This window comes from Taeniopygia guttata, chromosome 8, assembly GCF_048771995.1.
Source record: "Taeniopygia guttata chromosome 8, bTaeGut7.mat, whole genome shotgun sequence".
Classification (NCBI taxonomy): Eukaryota; Metazoa; Chordata; class Aves; order Passeriformes; family Estrildidae; genus Taeniopygia; species Taeniopygia guttata.
In genome coordinates, this window is record NC_133033.1 from 9,392,377 (window position 1) to 9,410,938 (window position 18,562).

At 51.0% G+C, this 18,562-nt stretch overlaps 3 protein-coding genes across 6 annotated transcripts in view; 2 read left to right on the forward strand and 1 right to left on the reverse strand.

Annotated features, from left to right (window-relative positions):
- The window catches only part of TESK2 (testis associated actin remodelling kinase 2), a 75,494-nt gene extending 68,217 nt beyond the window's left edge, over positions 1 to 7,277 (forward strand). For both annotated transcript variants that reach the window (XM_012575303.4, XM_030278866.2), the window contains 2 exons: positions 533 to 668; positions 2,477 to 7,277. In XM_012575303.4, coding sequence (XP_012430757.2) covers positions 533 to 668; positions 2,477 to 3,489 — 1,149 coding nt within the window. In that variant the 3' untranslated portion in view covers positions 3,490 to 7,277. The remainder of the gene's footprint in view (positions 1 to 532; positions 669 to 2,476) is intronic.
- Positions 7,278 to 7,909: 632 nt separating this feature from the next.
- TOE1 (target of EGR1, exonuclease) lies at positions 7,910 to 12,865 on the reverse strand. Its single transcript, XM_030278871.4, has 7 exons — positions 12,576 to 12,865; positions 12,462 to 12,502; positions 12,250 to 12,346; positions 11,937 to 12,095; positions 11,402 to 11,661; positions 9,917 to 10,088; positions 7,910 to 8,854 (listed from the first exon to the last, which is right to left on the reverse strand). Exons 1-7 carry the CDS (start codon positions 12,687 to 12,689, stop codon positions 8,060 to 8,062), a joined length of 1,638 nt encoding a protein of 545 aa, XP_030134731.2. The 5' UTR covers positions 12,690 to 12,865; the 3' UTR covers positions 7,910 to 8,059.
- A 264-nt stretch (positions 12,866 to 13,129) lies between these two features.
- MUTYH (mutY DNA glycosylase) lies at positions 13,130 to 18,229 on the forward strand. Of its 3 annotated transcripts, none has more exons than XM_041717971.2 (15): positions 13,130 to 13,370; positions 13,498 to 13,631; positions 14,419 to 14,458; positions 14,732 to 14,805; positions 14,934 to 14,975; positions 15,052 to 15,123; positions 15,312 to 15,425; positions 15,658 to 15,755; positions 16,001 to 16,145; positions 16,232 to 16,307; positions 16,382 to 16,567; positions 16,748 to 16,893; positions 17,096 to 17,248; positions 17,391 to 17,441; positions 17,672 to 18,229. In XM_041717971.2, the coding sequence occupies exons 1-15, from the start codon at positions 13,169 to 13,171 to the stop codon at positions 17,774 to 17,776; spliced, it is 1,638 nt and encodes a 545-aa protein (XP_041573905.2). In that variant the 5' UTR covers positions 13,130 to 13,168; the 3' UTR covers positions 17,777 to 18,229. The 3 variants fall into 3 exon arrangements, with proteins under 3 accessions (XP_041573905.2, XP_030134728.2, XP_072789176.1); XM_030278868.3 differs by having other exon boundaries at positions 13,131 to 13,304; XM_072933075.1 differs by lacking the exons at positions 13,130 to 13,370; positions 13,498 to 13,631 and adding an exon at positions 13,643 to 14,153.
- The last annotated feature ends 333 nt before the right edge of the window (positions 18,230 to 18,562 follow it).

Here is an 18,562-nt window from a genome sequence, read left to right on the forward strand (position 1 = left end):
GACCAGTACACTGAGTTGTATGGCTAATTAACAGATGGAAAAATACAACATTTTCAGCTTTAAGATCAGCAGTGCCATTTTAGGTGTGTTTTAAAGCCACAAGGACATGATGGGATAATTACAATCTTTTAAAGACTGACATAGCCATGTTGTTTTGTGTAATCCTTTTGAAATAACATTGATACATAATCTCTGTTTGATAACCAGAGTCCAGAAAGAAATCCTGAACTATCCAAGCTGTTTCAAGCAAACCAACCAACTCCCCTCACAAGCCATGAATCTGACAGTTTCCCACATTTTCAATTTAAAACTTTTCCTTTTCATAGAATATTTACAAATTGATGATTAAACATGAGAGGTGTAATAGACTTCTGCTTTCCCCCTTTTTTCTGTACTTTTTATTGCAATGACAATACACTTAAAACCATTTTGAATTTCCTCAGTTTCCTTAGATTGTCCCTCTTTCTGTCTGCTGTGTAAGCCGAATAGCACGGACAAATCATGGACTTACTTGATTTGTGTGCATTCACAGATGGATCCAAAGCTGCGTCCTTCATTTGCTGATATTGTCAAAACACTGGAGGAAATGTTAAACCGCCTGAGGAATGAAGACTCAGAGAGAGACAGAAAGTTCTTGAACCTTGACAACAATGAAAGAAAACCAAAAGGTAAATGTCTGTGTTGTACAAACATTGCTGGGGGCTTACAGCAAGAGGAGAAAAAGCTTCCTATTTTTAAGACTGTTATTTTGGCTATATATGGGTTTATTTACTATTCATTAATGATTTTACACAAACCCTGAAAACTATTCTGGAGCAATGCTGTATGCTTTGCATTGCAGAATGTACTTTGGTGAAAAAAGCAGCTGTTTCTTAAAATTCCCGATAATATTCTGCGCCCAAGACCTTGAGAGGAAGTTTAGAGTTCAGTTGGGAATGGCTTTGTAAATTGCTAATAGTATATGAAAATCCATCAACTTTTGATTTCTCACTGCCATACTTTGTACATATACATAATTTCTTTGGTGTATATTACTTGTAATATTTAGAGGCTTCTTAAATTCCTTCAGGAGGAAGAGCACAGAAGATGCAAGAGTATTATAAAGTACCTAGAAATACTCTGAAAGACGAGAAAAGATGAGTCCCAGGTCTGCTTGGGAATGTTGGCCTTGAAAGGTTTTCTCTAAAGCTGTCTGGTGCCACCTGGTGTGGGGAGCAAACTCTTGTAGCCTGGGCTGTATTCTGACTTGGGTGTTTTATGTTAGTACACTTCTGGCATTAGAAACTTAAGAGTACATTAAAAATAGATTCTTATATATACATATATGCAACATATGGGCATAACTATTGATTTGTAATGTAGTTGTAGATTGAAATAATTTTTCTCTACATCAAACCACGTAGAGTTCATGCATGTGATAGTTCTCACACACCAGGAATGCATCTAAAAAGAGGTGTGAGTTAAAAGGGAAATTTGTTTGTTTATGGTTTTTTGTTTGGGTTGGGTTTTTTCTTTTGGTGTTTGGTGTTTTTTTCCTGGCATTCTCCCTTTGAGTACATGTACAAAACAATTACTTCTCAAAGAAGTGTTACATGCTGTTCTTTGACTTGCATAGTCTTTCCTACATGGAATGGCTGTAGTCTAAACTGTGGCAGTATTTAAATGGAAAAGTGAAAATCCATATGTGCTTATTTTGGAAATGGTAATCAAAAGGAGTATCACTTCTTTATACCCATTTGTTACAGCTCTAACATGGCTCTTCAGAGGCAGCTTGAGAGCCCATGACAGATGCACGTTCCAAACACTTGGGGAATTAACATTTACCAGTTTCTCATCCTAATCTAGTGATACAGCTTGTATTATAAATGTGTGTGTGTGCAATGGGTGCAAATACACAGACATATGTACAACTTTTCAACTCCTATTTATTAGGGTCAGACTCTGATATCTCTTCAGTTTTGTATTGGATAATGTACTGAAAGAAGGCTGGGATAGAACGATTTTAAATCTACATGATACAAGGAGAGACCTTTTTTGTTTGTTTTGGACATTTCCCATCAGGGTGAAAAAGTGCCGATTTCTTTGGCAATCATGTTTTGTACTGTTTCTCTTTTGTGGTCATTAGCACCAGCAGACATTGGGCAACCTCTGCTGGAAGCCAGGACAATAAATCTAGAAACATGCAAATCCTTCTTCTCCAACGCTACCCTGTGTCATCTCTGCAGTGGCAGTGTACTGGCAGCAAAGAGGCTTGCAGGGGCTCTAAAATACACTGAGGAGAAGAGAAGGGTGTACTTGTGTTTGTGCAGGAACTTAAAAGGAAGGAGCAGACATGTGCTTATGGAACATAGTTTGGAATATCAGAAACACAGCTTTTTTCTTTACAGTGGTCATGTGAAGGCTCTGTGAGTGAGCAGGGGGAGAACAGCTATATGGAGCTTCTTTAAGCTAAGAGTATTTCTCTTTTTTTACTCAGGATCAATTGACAAAGGACCAGGAGTAAAACGTTTGAGTTCCTTGGATGATAAGATCCCACCCAAGTCACCCCGTCCGCGGCGGAATATCTGGTTGTCACGCAGCCAGTCGGATATCTTCTCTCGCAAACCTTCCAGGAAGATAAACGTGCAGGACCCCTACTACACACCAAGCAAAGGGTTAGGCCGCAAAGTCAACCCCTTCAGTGCCCGGGAGGACCTCAAGGGGGGAAAGATCAAATTCTTTGACATGCCAAGCAAGTCTGTGATTTCCCTCGTGTTTGACTTGCATTCTCCAGAGGCAGGTGGAGGCCTGAAAGCCAGCCAGTCCCAGTTCCGGCAGGCATATAGCACAGACTGGCAAGACCTTTCCCTTCTTCCTGGGAGGAGATGCAGATCACTTCCACTCTCTCCTGAATTACCACACAAGGAATATGGCCTCTTTGGGGGACTGTCTTCAACTGTTGGCAGGTGTGACCCAGCCCAGTTAGGTGCAGAGGTTCGGCAAAAACTCTTGAGTAGCACTAAATATGGTGTGTCAGAGATTCCCCCCTTTCACGCCAAGCCTCAGAGACCAGAGTTTCTTCTTGCACCAGGACAAGAAGAGGATATGGACTGTTCAGATGGGCCAGTGGCCCAAGAGGAAAATGGGTTTTGCCCTGTTGAGAACACATGTGGAGATCCAGCATGTGATCAGCCATTAGTGCTGGCCCAGTCTGGGCCGCTGTCTTACAAAAAGCTTCCAGTTGAGAATTCAGTGAACTCTGAGGGACATGGCTCCCCACAAGTGTTTGCAGGTTATCTCCCTTCTGAAGAGATGGAGGTAGAAGATGATCTGCTGAACATTACTCTGTTAGAGTCTACAAAGCCTCTGTTCAGTGTTAGTCCTCCCACTGAGCTGAAGAGAGAGGCATGGCCCTTCAGGGAGCAGGATGGGGACAGTCCTGCCCTGTTGTCTCAGACCTCCTCCAACATCTCAGCAAGTGGCAGCACAAAGTCAGCTTGTGACATATGAAGAGAGGGCTCAAACTGAATGTGTCCTTGAGTTGTTCCCAGTTGCTTAAACTAAGCTTTTCTGGAGTGCTGGGCTTCAGATTTGAAAGAAACTCAACAGATGGTGGAAACTGGCTGTATGTAGGACAGATAGCTGCATAGAGTGTCTGAAGAGACTGATTATTTTATAAAACTTTATTTCAAATTGTGCTTATTCCCTTTCCTGATTTGCATTAGGAGGGGAACTACTCCAGCCATAATGGCCATGTGGGTCCCACAGTCCTTTCAGGAGGCAGCAGTCAGAGTAGGCACCATGTAAACAGTTTGGCCTGGATTTCCAGCATAGGGCATTTTAAGGTCTTAAGCTCCATGAAGAGTAGAAAGAATGACCCTTTGATTTTTCCCTCTTCATCTAACTGAACATCTGATCTAAGCCACTGCAGATTTTTCATTAACATTCTGTATCAGTGCACCTGAGTCTGAGCCTCTGTTTCAGAAACAGGCACAGAAGTCTTTCTGAGCTACGTTGAGCAGATAGGAATGCTCTCTAGTCCCAGAGCTGCTTTGAATGCTGTTGTAGCATTAAACAAGCTCTTCTTTCAAAAGCAGCAAAAACAAAACCCCTCATGCTGGTCACAATCTGCAGGCTGAGTCACATGACAAGTACATTGTGATTAACAAGAAGAATCTGTTCCCTGGTGTTTCATTTTCCCTTGGGATTTAGTAATGATGTTTAATACATTTGTGCAGGGAAGCTCGCTTCCTTGGACAGCTCTTTATGTACCTCAGTCCACATGTAGAGGAAGATTTGCCCTGGGCACAGAGAAGCATATTCCAGCATTGCCATTTCTGGGCTTCTGAGAAACTGCTCTTGAAAGTACCAGCTGTACTGGGCTTTTGCAGAGGTTGAGTCCTTATCTCTGAAGAGCTGAGTGGACATCATAGTCTGTTTCTGCACAATAGTTAAATACAGTAGCTACATCACAATTTACTATTATAACTAAGCTAGAAGGGTCATATTCACCTCCCTCTCTGGTACAACATCCCATCTCACTGATTTCACTGCAGTAATGATGGCTCCTCACTAGCTTGCTTGACAGAGGACAGGAATCTCCTGCTCAGAGGAAGTTGCCATCAGTGTTGTAGCCCCACAAGTGCTCTTGGAGAGCACAACTCAGGAGGGCTTTGAATTGTCAAACTGAAGAAAATTAGCTTGTCTTAAATTGACTTTTTGTTTCATCTACAGAAAGAAGCTGCTGTCTTTATTGGTTTCTCCTGTCACTGGATAGGATGATCTTTTTATTTATTTTTTTTTATTTCCCTCCACCAGCAGGCACCTCTGAAAAACCCAACATGAGCTTTAATGCTTCTTGCTGGAACCATCATCAGCCACCCCTGCTCTGGGATGCAATGTGTGGGAAAGCTCGTTCTGTGACATTTGTGCAACATCCTACCTTTTTCCACTATCATCCCAAAAACCATGGGATTTTTATTTTATGGGGGTTTTAAAATCTGTATCATCATTCCTAAATGAGGGAAACATTGCACACCTGCTGAGCAGATGGTGATGCAGCGGAGTTCAGATTTTCAGTCGGTAGCCTGTTACACTCTTGCTGCTCTCTGTAAGGTTGGATACTGTAGGCTGGTCTCTGATGGAAGCCAGACTATTTCTACTCTTCTCCCATCTCAGAGAAAGGATGGAGAAAACCTTTCTTGGCTGGGATGTGTATCTTTCCTGAGGTGTAGGTAGCTATTCTATGAGGTACAGCTATGACTTCCTCTAGTGAAGTGTGTGTTAACCTGAGCAGTTCTCCCTTTGCAGTGGCTGTTATGAATGAAAGGAAAACCCCAGTGTTGCTGAGTTATTTAATAGTCCATACCAGATTAGGCAGCTGTTGGCAGCTTGAAAGAGAAAATGCCTGTGGCTCACTAAGATCACCCCTTTTGGCCTACACCTCTCTGCCTCTTGAAGGTGCTGATCTGCAGAATAGTTTCTGTCTTCTCTATTGTCTGCAGAGTGCAGAGCAGCTTGTATGGCTGCCATTGCGTGTGTCTAACTTCGAGGACAGAGAAATACTATTGAGCTCAGTTGCCTGCCTGGTGCCTGCTTGCCTTTTTTTTTTTTTTTTTTTAACTTTTTATCTTTGCTACAATTGTATCTTCTGGGAGGGAAACCATCAGCACCAGCTTCTGTTGTCACAAGATGCATTTGGATGTGTGACTTCAGACAAACAAGCAATAATGAGGAGTTTACTTTTGGATCCCCAGGCTGAGGGAAGCTGTCCAGCAGCCTGACCAGAGAGCACACGCACACCTCTGGCTGCCCTGGGGCTCCCGAGCGAGCCCTGGCTGTCAGTGCTGACACCTCATCATGAAGCCTGTTGCCCTCCCCACACTGACTGCAAAGCTTGAGCAGTCAGGCTTGGGTACCCCCAGGGCACCCATTGCAGTGACCTCACACTTCTAACTGCTGTCTTTACATCATCTCCCTACCCTGAACAGCTCTTACAAAGTGGCAGAGCTAAAATTTTATTTTCTTAAATGTCCGCTCTAAGCACAACCAATTGACATGCATTGGGCACAACTATCAACATTTCTGGCACTTGGAACTGAGGTAGAGATGTCAGAAACAGAAATGCCAAGGAGTAGCAGCTCAGGCCTTTCCTGGAGAGTGGTCTGCATGGGAAGAGGTACATGTATGAAATCAGAGTAAAAGGTCATTTAAAAATTGCGAAGTGGTTGCTGAAACCCAGTGTTTCCAAGGATGCAGTTGGAAGTCATGACATCTCATCCCTTTGGCTGCATAAAGCTGAATCTAGGCTGCACCTAGTAATTCCTAGGTTTTGTGCCTACTGAGGTTGCTTTTCTACAGAGGGCCATTTTCTGACAGCTACTGATAAACATGAATTTGAACATGTGGTCAGCAAACTCCTTGTTTTATAGTGATGTGACGAAGTTTTATCATGATTGACTTTTACCGTGATTTTCACTTTACAGGAGCAGTTCTTGCTCTTTTAAAGTACTTTCTACACATTGCTACACATCTCCCTGAAGAGATCAAAGATGTTTTTAATTCACTTTAAATCTATGTTGAGTTCAATTAAATGTCTGTTATAAGCTATTTTTATTGTGGTTGCAGGTTGATAAAATGCAGCCAAGAGAATGCATGTGAATTGCTGCCCCTCAAAAGCAGCACAGCCAAGGGGCTGTAGCAGACTTATACTTGGAGAGGCATTGATGTATTACGTGTAACAGAACGTTGGTATTTTTTGCCAGTACAACTAAAGACACTTGAATAATTCCTGTTTGCACTTAATGCTATTGTTTATATTGCATGTCACTACATTTCTATGCAAAACAAATAACCTTTTTTTTTGGGGAGGAGGGGCAGCCAGATATTTGATTAAGTATAAAGATCTTTGCGAGATGATCTATTTTCGTATTTATGAAGGAGTTTTACGTCTTAATATTTTGCAGTCTGTAAATAGCTGAACTTGTAATTAAAGGCTTAGGAAGAAGTTTGTAGCCTGTGTATAATAGTAAGTTAACACTGCCAGAAAAAAGATCTTTGCAAAACAACTTTTCTAATATTGCGGATATTTATGAATATGTAAAGAAAGCACGTCTTGTTTTTATGTTGATTGACCTTCTGACTTTTTTGAACTATAGAAATGGTGTATGTTTTATTGGAACTGCAATAAGAAGTAACCAAAGATGAATCCACTTAAATATTTTCATAATTTTTTTCTTGGTCAGGTTTTGTAAACTTTCCCAACTTGCTTTCAAAATAAAAATGAAATCAAGGTCTGAGTCTTGTGATTAAGAGGACAATTTCTTTAAGTTAAAAAAGCTAGCTTGAATACTTACTTAAAATACAAATGCCATTAATATCTGGCTTGAGACTGTATTTGCTATTACTCAGTGCTGAGCTATACCCAAGGAAAACTCATCCTCAGTAAATGTTATTTCTCTTGCATCTCATTGAAGAGTTCAACTATTGACTCCATGAGACTCAAGGGTTTTTTTTTTTTTTCCTGCTCTGTGTTACAGTGCTCTGAAGGGTAGGCTGTATCTTGTGAGCTACCAGATAAGATGGCTTTTGATAGCAGCCCTGCAGGGTGCTTGCCATGGTGGCTGCTCTGTTCTAGCCCTAAATAGCTTCAGCAGCACAGGAAGCTGTGCAGTTTCTTAGTATCACATATCTGGCTTTCAGCCCCACTGCCTGTCCCCTTGGAACAAGTCTGAAGACCTGCTATGGCTTGTTTCTGCATGCAGTTAGCCAGCTCTAGAATCAGACCATGTGCGAGGAATTTTCTCCTTCCCTTCTCTCCTGTTAGGGGCAAACGTCTCATCTGTGCATGCTCTAACCAAAGGTGATTCTCCCCCCTTCAGCCTCATCCCTGCCTTCACATCCCAGCATGCCACTAAGGAACACGGCCAGCTCCAAGTGAGAGCAATTTAATTGGTCAGATGTTAAAACACAAACAAGAATATGAAACCTGTTCCCTTTTTGGTGAGTTCTTGATGGAAGAAAGAACTCCAAAACTTGGAGGAGACAAAAAAAGCACAGTTTAGTGAGGAGTTCTGTAGCTCTATGCACTGTCCCACACCAACTTTATCTTCTGACTGTGAGCTTTGGAAGATTTAGAAAACAAGCTCTTCACTATTTGCAGTGGCACTGATTTCCCACTGAGGTACAGTTTATTGTGGCAGTCTGGCAACCAGGGCCCTGCATCGGTGTCTGTATTTTTCCCTTGCTTGAGCATCCAGACATAAGCCATGATATAGCCAGTCATGAACGCATCAAAGCCAGCTCGGTGTGTGCCCCCCTGCGAGGGAGGGACGTGGGTTTCCTTTTCCTTTCCTGCAGCACCAGCTGCTTCAGTGTCAAGGGTGGCTGGGTGACTGGCTGAGCCCAACCCAGCGGGAACCTTTGACTTCTTCTCCACTTGGTCATTTTCAGAGGCATTTCCCTTGGCAGAAGGGCTCTGGGCAGCTGCTCCTTGGTCAGTTCTTTCAGTACTCCCCAGATTCTCTTCCCACTGTGTGCTGGTGTCTGAGCTGACCTCTGTTTCCATGTCTGTGCAGCGCTCCTCCAGTGGCCTGCCCTCCCCGTTGGGTGTGATCTCTACCAGCTCTGTAGCAGCTGCAGGCTCATAGCAGCTCTGCTTCCGTGGCGGTCCCTCCTCCCCGTTCTGAGCTTGCTCCATGTTGTCCCCTGAGCTTTCCTGTTGGAATGCCGCTGTGAGCGCTTTCAGGTTCTTCCGCTGCTTCCATCTCTGCTTCCGTTTATTTCGCTTCTCCCAAAGCTTGTCATCCTCGTCAATGATGAGGTCAATATTATGAGACTCTGGACACTTCACCCCTTTTGGACACCACCCATAGGCCTGGGGAGAAAGAGAGAGGGGTCTGTAACCTCCATCTTACTGGTTAGAGCAACAACCACCATAATGTGGAGTGGAGCTCATTATTCCTTTCCACTGCGGGCTTGTGAGGCTGGAGCAGGGACAGTGTCCAGTTACAGATCCCCAGCACACAGGGAAGGTGCTGACACACTGTACTGGGTGCAGCTCACAGCATGTGAGCAGAGGCTAAGGAAGGTGGGTTTGTTCCACCTGAAAAAGACAAGGCTAAGGGGAAGGGGATATCTAGTTGGTGTCTGCAGGTACCTACAGCAGAGGTTATGAGGAAGATGAAGCTAAACTCTTGTGAGAGCACAGGGAGAAGGGACCTGGTAAGAGGGGAAATTATGACTAGAGATGCAGGAAAACATTTTTCATGTAGTGGTCAAGCACTTAAACAGGGCTCTGGAGTAGTTTTTTAATCTCTGTCCTTACCCAATTTCAAAATGTACCAAACAAGGCTCTGAGCAACATTGAGAGGGTGGTTGGATGAGAAACTTCCAGAGATTTCCCCAACTTATGTTCTGTGACAGAATATACAATGTGTGGAACAGCTCCTTTTCTCCATGAATCACCTGAAGCCAGTTATAATCTGACCAGATGGGCTCTTTGCTGCTGTAGCTGCACTAGGACAAGCTCTTGTGGATCACCCTGGGCTACAGTGCCAGAAGCTACTGACAGGTAATAATTTTTTATATCTAATGAAGATAAAGGGAAGGGTAGAGGTGGCACTTCTTTCTTGTAGGACAAGCCAAACTAACACAGAACTTGCAGCCCCCCCAAGAAAGCAAGGTGTGCTTTAACTCGTACTGTCCCACTGTTTAGAGCCATAGACTGTTGGAATCTTCCTAATGAAGCCTGTAGGATTCCCAGCCTCAAAGCAGAGCACGCTATTGCCCTGTCTGCCACGAAGCCACCTGAAGCTTGAAAATGTTCCTTGTACCATATATGAAGAAGTTGCTAGATGCTTTCCCACAACTTCTGCCTCAGGCCACATGTGCCCCTTTCCATGGAGTCACGAAGGGAGCAGGGATTAGTGTTACTTACCGAAAATTTCTCACAGACAGGCACCTTATTGCCCCCTGCAGCGCTGTGGCCGTCTCCTTCCAGAGAGCAGCAGCGGTAGTCGATATAGCGGGACATGTTGGCAGGGTAATTGCAGAACTCCACCGTGAGGTGCTGCCCGCTGGAGTCCCTCAGCTTGCAGTTCTCTCGCTTGCTGGAACAAGAGGAGCACAGTTACTGTGGGATGGGACCAGGGCACGGAGCCAACACTGCTCTCCACCAGCTCTCAACTCCATGACTCTCCTGCTCTTGAGCTCCAGCCCCGGGTGCTGGAAAGGAATTCAATCCCAAGAGAGCAGCTATAGTAAGTAGTTGTTTTCATGCTGATTCAAAGGGTTTTTTTCTTATACTGATATAGAAAAAGGGAAAGGAGTAGCTCTGTTGAAGTTACAGGAGAAGGGTATGCACAGTTTGGTTTTTTAACTACAAAGGGCACTAAGATACGTCTTTGTCTTCATAGTGCTAATGGATAAGGAAAAGATGCCCCAAAACAAGGTACTGTGCAGACCATCCAGCAGTCACCACCCAGGCAGGTTGAACCTGGGCAATGCAGACAACAAGGAAAGAGTTTCCATTTAATGAAAAAAAAAAAATCTGATCTCTATGTGTCCCAAGAGCTGGTTAAAAGGCCAAAACCTTTGGAAGGCTCTACCTAATGTGGGTTAAAACATTTAAGACGTCAGCTTAAAAAGTTATTTTTATCTTGTCAAAACAAAGCACTCTCGTGTTTTGAGAATGGCCATCTTGAATGTTTTCAGACCTGTCAGAATGGCATTTCCTGAGATAAAACAGTCACAAAAAATACCATTCCTCCTCAAAACAGAGCATGACTTGAGTTTTATGGAGATCGCAGGGGCTTTATCACTGCAAGGGGCTTGTTTAGGTTGTGTGGGGCCTGCAGAATGTGGGGCCAGACTGCAAAGCACAGATGTGTGTCCTGAGCAAGAGCACAACCTTTGCTTGGAAGGAAATGATGGGAGTCAGAGTTGGCCATGGGCATCTCGTGTGCAGAGATGTCTCATGTGACAGAGCTGTTCAGTGCCAAGGAGTGCAGTGGGTACCTACCCTTTAATGCAGTATCCCTCACAAGACAGAATTATAATTAGGAGACCAGCAGGACAGCCCTGGTTTCTTTTCTTTGTGAGTTTTTGCCACGACCCTGTGGCACTACTGGACCAGAGCCAGGCAACAACCCAATTAGATATCAAATCAGGCCACTGTGATCAGTCTTCTCCTGGCACCAGTTCTGAAGTTCTCTTTCAGCTGCTGCCCACAGAACAGGTAAGGCCTATTAAAAAACAAACCCATTCTAGAAACAGAAAAAGCCCAGGGCAGAGTCACCTGAAAAGCACCTTCAGTCAGTGGGACAGTGAAAGGACAGAGCCCCCTTGCCTGGAAAAACAAACACACACTGACTTTCCCTTTGCCTTTCTTCCTGTAAGCTCTGAGGACCAGTGTGCTGCTCACCACTTCTTGTAGGCGTACTCCAGGTAGGAGGCTACAAAGCGAGTCTCAAACTCCGAGGCGTACTTGGTGTCATATATTCCCGCCGGGAACATCTCGGAGAGGTCGGCGGTGAAGGTGCTGAGGCTGTCCGGGAGGTGAGCATAGAAACACTGGTACAGGAAGACCAGGTCGATCAGGCCGTTGTGGAGAATGAGCGGCTTCCTCGCCCGCATCAGCTCCAGGAACAGCGTCCGAACGCTCAGGCTCTGGCTCTCGTTGCCCTGCGCGAGGAGGATTGGTCAGTGAGCCCCAGCAGCCTGCAGAGCCCTCAGAGCCTGCAGCAGCAGCATGCTGCCCACAGCTGTGACTCTGAACAGAGACACAAACGCTTGGAAAAGCAACTGCAATGAGTGGGTTTAAAGCAGCAGGGAGGTGAAAGGGATAATGCTGCACACGGGACCCCAGTGCGCGCCCGCCTTCACACAGGGGAAGCCAGCACACCGCCAGAAACTTGGAGCAGAGCAGGCTGAGGGGTATGAAAGGGAGTGGGTTGTACCTTGTCGTTGCCCTTGTGGTAAGGGATCCCCTGGGAATACTGCTTGTTGAAGTCGAAGCCGTGCTGCACTAGGAACTGCACTGACTGGGGCTCGACCACATAATCCTCGGTGCAGAGCAGCGTGAGGTTGTAGATCTGGCACAGGTACGTGTTCTCGGACTGCACAAGGAGAGCGTGCAAAGAAGCCAGGGATACCCGTCAGAGCTGCCGAAACAGCCGGGACAATTCCACGCGGGAATTCCATCTCCCAGCGCGTCCCCGTCTCCCGGGACCGACCAAGAGACAACGGCCGCGCCACGGTTCGCGCACGCACCTTCTCCGGGAGCTGCCTGAAGCAGGCGACGCCGAGGGACAGGACGGAGCGTGTCCTGGCGGCGCTGCAGACGGCCTTGTAGCGCTCCTCGATGCACCTGGCGGCGGAGAACGGCCCGTGACGGCTCCGGCCTGCCCGTGCCCGGGGAGAGGACCCCGCGCAGCCGGTACCGAGAGACGCAAACCCCCCCGCCCGCCCCACCGGGCACTCACGGGCTCAGCAGCGACTTCCTGGCGCCGAGGCCGCTCAGCTCCTGCGGGGACACGGACACCGTCAGCGGCTCCCCGGCACCCGCCGCGCCCCGTCCCGCCGCCGCCCCGGCTCACCGTGTCCACGGCCACGAAGGTGGCGGAGCGCAGCGCCAGCAGCATGGACGGCCACAGGTCCGCCAGGTTGTCGCTCTGCACATCCACCACCGGCACCCGCGCCGGGCCCGCCATGGCTGCGCCCGCACGGGGCCTCCGCGGCCGCGCCTGCCCGCCGCTTGCCTGCCGCCTACCCGCCGCGGGCCCCGCACGCCGTGCCCGCTCCGCGCCCAGCGCGGCCCGCCCTCGCGGCCGGCCCGGCTTCTGCCGGTCCCGGTGGGGTTTTCTACCGTTCTCAAAATCCGTTTTCAACCGAAGCTGGAATTAAGTCAACAGGCGTTTAGTTGGCACAGCTCCTTTGGGTCCTTCCCGAGCGGCCGCTCGGCCCGGCGGGAGCAGGGGCGGGTCCTTTCGCTCCCGGCTTGCTGATTGGCTCCAGCGCGCCGAGAGGCTCCGCCCCTCACCCTGCGTTCCGGGAGGGGGCGGGTACGAGCCCGCTCCGCGCGCCTCCCTTCGATTGGCTGGCGGGCGGGACCCGCGCTCTGATTGGTCCTCGCGCGGGGGCGGGGCGGGACGCGTTTTCCCGGGAAAGCGCGCGCGGCGGCGGCTGCGCCATGAGCCCCGCGCGGGCCCGCGCGCTCCGGCGGAGCGGGGGGAGCGCGGCCCCGGCCCGGGGGCGGAGCGGGGAGCGCGGGGTGCTCCCCCCGGGGCACGGACAGCCGGAGCGCGGCTCGCCCCGCGGAGCTGCCGGTACCGGGAGCGCTGGGCAGCGCGGGGTGCTCTCTCCGGAGCGCGGCTCGCCCCGCGGAGCTGCCGGTACCGGGAGGGCTGGGCAGCGCGGGGTGCTCTCTCCGGGGCACGGACGGCCAGCCCGGGCAGTGCTGGCTGGCTCCTCGTAAAGCCCGGTGCTCGGTGCGCTGAGCTCCCGCCGCTCTCCCGGCAGGGGTCCCGGCTGCAGCGCCCGCTCCGCCGCCCGCCCGGCATCTCTTCAGCGACCCGGCCGAGGTCCAGGCCCTGCGCCGGAATCTGCTCGCCTGGTATGACCGGTGCAAGCGGGACCTTCCCTGGAGGACACTGGTAACGGGAGACATCGGGAAGCGGGGATGGGGAACTACTCTGCCTTAAGGGGGCCTGGCTGATGTGCCCATGGTGCTTTTACCTATGTCGTGCATCCCTACCTGCATGGAAGTGCTCCCAGCTAGTCGTGGCTGTGTTGTGGTGGGTGGTCTGAAGCCAATCCTTAGGTATGAAGAGTAAAAGCAGGGCACATTTCTCAAATATAACCATCAAGAGGGGTACTTATCTCTGGCAAGGTTAGTCTAGCTGTGTTTTAATCCTGTTTTGTTCCTGCCTCTATGCTGCCCTGAAGCAGCAAGTGCTGCATGGAGAAGGTTTCCCATGCATTTGTTTTAAGCCTGCTGGACGTGATTTTAGAGCTCCTGCCTGTTCTGTGCTCTGCCTGGCAGCAGTGGCTCGAGAGTCATTGTGGTGCTGAGGGTGGGCATCAGCTTTTCAGCAATGTCTGAATGGTGGGAACTGCACAGCCCCTCTATGGGATTTACATCTGCCTCCAGTTGCTTCCTAGGCAGGCAGGCTCAGGTACGGGATAGCTCTCTGTGGGATTTTGAACCTCATAAGTAACTGTCTTTGGGGGATTTCATCAGCAAGAAGCTGCTTTGGCTGTCACTTGATTAACCCAAACTCAGAACTTCTGAGTGCTTGGGGAAAATATATTGTTTTAATTTCAGATTCTATTGCAGTGTTCAAAACACACCATGGACTGTTCTATTTTACACACAGGTCCCCTCTGCAGTGGGGTCCTGTGTCACCTTGTTTCTCACACTTCATCTTCTTCCCCTTCCAGGCAGCGACAGAGCCGGATGCCGACCGACGGGGATATGCAGGTGAGGAGCAGGGACTGCACTGAGGTGTGGCTTCGTGTGCCATCCTTGGAACAAGCTGCCTGAAGTGGCCACAAGAGCCATTGATTCCCATTGCGAGGTGCTGGGGGGTTGGAGAACCCGCCTGGGGGAGCTCCTGTGGGGCAGGTGAGGGGTGGGAGGGTGTCCCATGTGCTGGGTGCTGTGCAGGGTTTGTAGCCAGTGCTAACGTGGCCACAGCACAAGGTATGGGTGGCGTTGGTGCCTCTGCTCTGACCCCTGCCCTGCTCCCTGCAGTGTGGGTGTCCGAGATCATGCTCCAGCAGACACAGGTGGCTACAGTGATCCACTACTACAACCGCTGGATGCAGGTGACTGCTCCTTACACAGTTCTGTGCCCACAGGCTGCCCCTTTTGGAGGGGGCAGCTCTCCCCTGCCTGTGGCAGATCCCCAGAACTCTGCTTGTCCCTGACTTGTCCCTTTCCCTCTGTCCTGCAGAAGTGGCCGACGCTGCAGGCTCTGGCACAGGCGTCCCTGGAGGTGAGCATCACCGGGGCTAGGTGCTCTCCCTGCCCTGTGGCTCTCCATTAACGCTGTGCTGCGTCTCTCGGAGCAGGAGGTGAACGAGCTGTGGGCTGGACTTGGCTACTACTCCAGAGGGAAGCGTCTGCAGGAAGCAGCAAGGAAGGTGCTGGAGTGGGGGGGAAGGGCATTTCAAAAGCCTTCTGTGGCTGCTGGGCTGGTGCTGGCTCATGTCTGCCCTGCCTCCCTGGGGCTTTGCTGCTGAGGCTGGCATCCCATCTTCCCATGGGCAAAGTGGGTTCCTTGCACACACCCACCCCTGCTGCTTCCCTGAGCTTGGCCCTTCCCTGCCAGGTGGTGTCCGAGCTCGCTGGCCAGATGCCCAGGACGGCTGAGGAGCTGCAGAAGCTGCTGCCGGGCGTGGGCCGGTACACGGCGGGAGCCATCGCGTCCATCTCCTACGGACAGGTGAGAGCTGGTGACAGTGGACACGTCTCCCCCTCGGCTGCCCAGCCCCACTCCTGAAGGTCCTGCTGCTGCCTCTCACAAGCCAAGGGCTCTCCAGGGTTGTCCTTGGGATGCATCACAGCCCCCACCCAGCTTGACCTGTGGGTTGGCCTCATTTGTGTCACTCTCCATCCTGGGAGCATCCCAGCTCCCTTCTTTGTACCACCATTGTAATCCCAGCTCCTGGTGGCAGGCCACGGGAGCTGTGGATGGGAACGTGATCCGGGTCCTGTGCCGCCTGCGATGCATCGGTGCCGACTCCAGCAGCCCGGCTGTCATCGACCGGCTCTGGTAAGGGGAATGCTCTGTCTCTGCAGCTGTGCTGATTGAGGCTAAAGGCAGGATCACCCAGGAGCTGAGCCTAGAAGGGAGGCAGGTGTGGAGATGGGAACTCTTGGGAAGTTAGTGCTGCTGGGAGTACTGGTGAAAGGCGCCTGTGCTTACCTAGGAGCTTTCCCCTGACAGGCAGGAGGCAGGCAAAGGTCCTGGCAGGCTCTCCCCAGAGATCCCTGTGCCTCTCACTGCTGTTTCTCCAGGGACATGGCCAATGTCCTGGTGGACAGGAGTCGCCCAGGGGATTTTAACCAAGCCTTGATGGAGCTGGGGGCAACTGTGTGTGTGCCCAAATCCCCACTGTGCAGGGAGTGCCCGGTGAAACAGCACTGCCAGGCATGGCACAGAGTAAGTGTGGCCCTGAGGGTTTGCCATGGCTGGGGACAAGGTGGGCTGGTGGATGAGCCTGTTCTCACTTCTGTCTGCCCTTGTAGGTGGAGAAGGAGCTGGCCTTCACCTCTCAGAAGCTGTTTGGAAAAGCCCCCCCAGTGCCTGATGTTGAGGACTGTGGTAAGCATGTGGGGAGATCCCTGTTGTAGCTCCAGGTCTGAGCCCTGCAGCAGCTGTTACACCGGTGTTTGCAGGTGTTGGGGACTGTCCCCTGTGCCCCCCAGCCACGGAGCCGTGGGACAGCAGCCTGGGGGTGGCCAACTTTCCCCGGAAAGCAGCGAAGAAGCCGCCGCGGGTGATGCGGACAGCCACGTGTGTGCTGGAGCGGAGGGGCTGCCATGGGGCCCCAGAATACCTCATTGTGCAGAGACCCAGCTCGGGTAATGAGGCTGGGAAGGAGGGGATGAAGGCACCACACAGACCCTTCCACCTCATGAGGGATAGAGGGAGTGGCTTTGGTTGCTGGGGTTGGGAAAGGAGCTCTTCGGGGCTCTGATAAGGCTCAGTGTCCCTGCCTGTGTCCCTTGCTGTCTCACATTTCTGTCATGCCTCCTTCCCAGGTCTCCTGGCTGGACTCTGGGAGTTCCCAAGTCTCCCGTTGGCTCAAGATCTGAAGGAGGAGAAGGAGAGGGAGGAGCTGGCTGATCACCTCCAGGCCTGGATGGGGCAGCCCGTGGCAGCAAAAGGCCTGCAGTTTATTGGAGAGGTGAGCCTGGAGCTGGAGGGATGCAGTGAGTCCCCTGTGCTCAGCCATGGGGATGTAGCACACAGAAGAAAGGTATCCCTTCCCCACTGTCACCCCTCCCAAGCTCTGCCCCACTGCTCAGGATCCCGGCAGGCTCAGTGCACTTTGCATCCCCCACTTCCTGCCAGCTGCCCATCTCGTGTGTCTTTCCCTCCTCTCACAGGTCATCCACATCTTCTCCCACATCCACCAAACGTATGTGGTCTACTCCCTGCACCTAGATGGGGATGTGACCCTGGACCCTGCCTTGTCCCCATCCCGCTGGGTGACAGAGGATGAGTTCCATGCCTCGGCCATTTCCACGGCCATGAAGAAGGTATGGGGGGGGCACTTGGGCCTTTCCTCCCTTCCCTCAGTTACCTTGGGAAAACCCCTGGCATCCCCTCAACTTCTCTGGGCTGTCCCAGCTCCAGGACCCAGCTGCTGTTCAGCTCTGGGCTCTCTTGTTCTTCCTTCAGGTGCTGAAAGCTCACGAGAAGCAGCGCAGAAAGGAGAGCAGCCCTGTCAAGGTGAGCAGTGCTCCAGGCTGCCTGGAGCCCCAGTGCTGTGGGACAGCCTCTGGTGTGCTGTGGTGAAGGTGCTCCAGGGTTTGGGATCAGGCCAAGGAGCATCCCCAGCCCGTGGCAGGGGCACTTGCCTGACTGGCATTGCCCCTGGGTGTCCCCAGTACCCGGGGGGGGATCCCTGGAGACTGTGGGAGCCCCTGGGGTCTGGTTGAGCCCTGCTGTGTCTCCTGCAGGGCTCCAAGCGGAAGCGGGGGGCAAAAGCACAGGGAGCAGGCAGGCCCTGCCCTGGGACACAGCTCTCCCTCCACGCCTTTCTCCGGGCACCGACTGGCCCATGAGGCCCCCGACCTTCCTCGTGTGAGACACCAGAGCCCCTCGCTGGGGTGAGCCCTGCCTGGGCCTGGCAGTGCTGTCCCTGTGCTGTAGCAAGCCCAGGACATGGCACTACAGTGGTCTCTCGCTCTTCCTTTCCCCTGCCTCCCCTGTGGGCATTGTGCCTGGATGTGGCCACCGGTCCTGGATTAATCCTGGAGCCAGACTTGCCCTCCCTCCTTGGCTGGAGCCCTTCTGGGGCTACTCAGCCCTGAACTGCCACCACTTTGGCACTGTGGACTCAGGGCAGCAGGGCTTTCTCTCCAGCAGTGGGAAGGCTGTGGCCACATGGCTACTGCAGCCCTGTCCCTGTCCCCTGCCTGCATCTCATGCCCCAGCCAGTGCCTGGGGATGCTGCTGTACCCTTCCTTGTTTTTACTGGACCTGAAAATAAATCTCAAGTGTGTGCGGTTTTTTAAGTGACTGTTTGTTGCACTGTGCTAAGCTGGGGGTGTTGGGCAGCCTGTGGTGGAATGTGAAGATAGCCTACAGGACCCTTAGATCTGGGCTGGGGAGAGCGGGGATTTCTTCATTAGTGCACCCAAGAGCCCCTTGGCTGAGCATTAACTGCTGGTGACCCCAAATAAAGCACCCAGAGCACCCCTCCTGCAAGGGCAGATATCAGCCACCAAGGGCTGTGCTGCTCCTGCCTGTGGGCTGCCCCTCCCTGGGGCTGAACAACTGCCCCCAGAGCTTTTTGCAGGGTTTCATCCTCCTTTTATAATTTTTCTCTTGGGCTGCTCGGCAGTGTT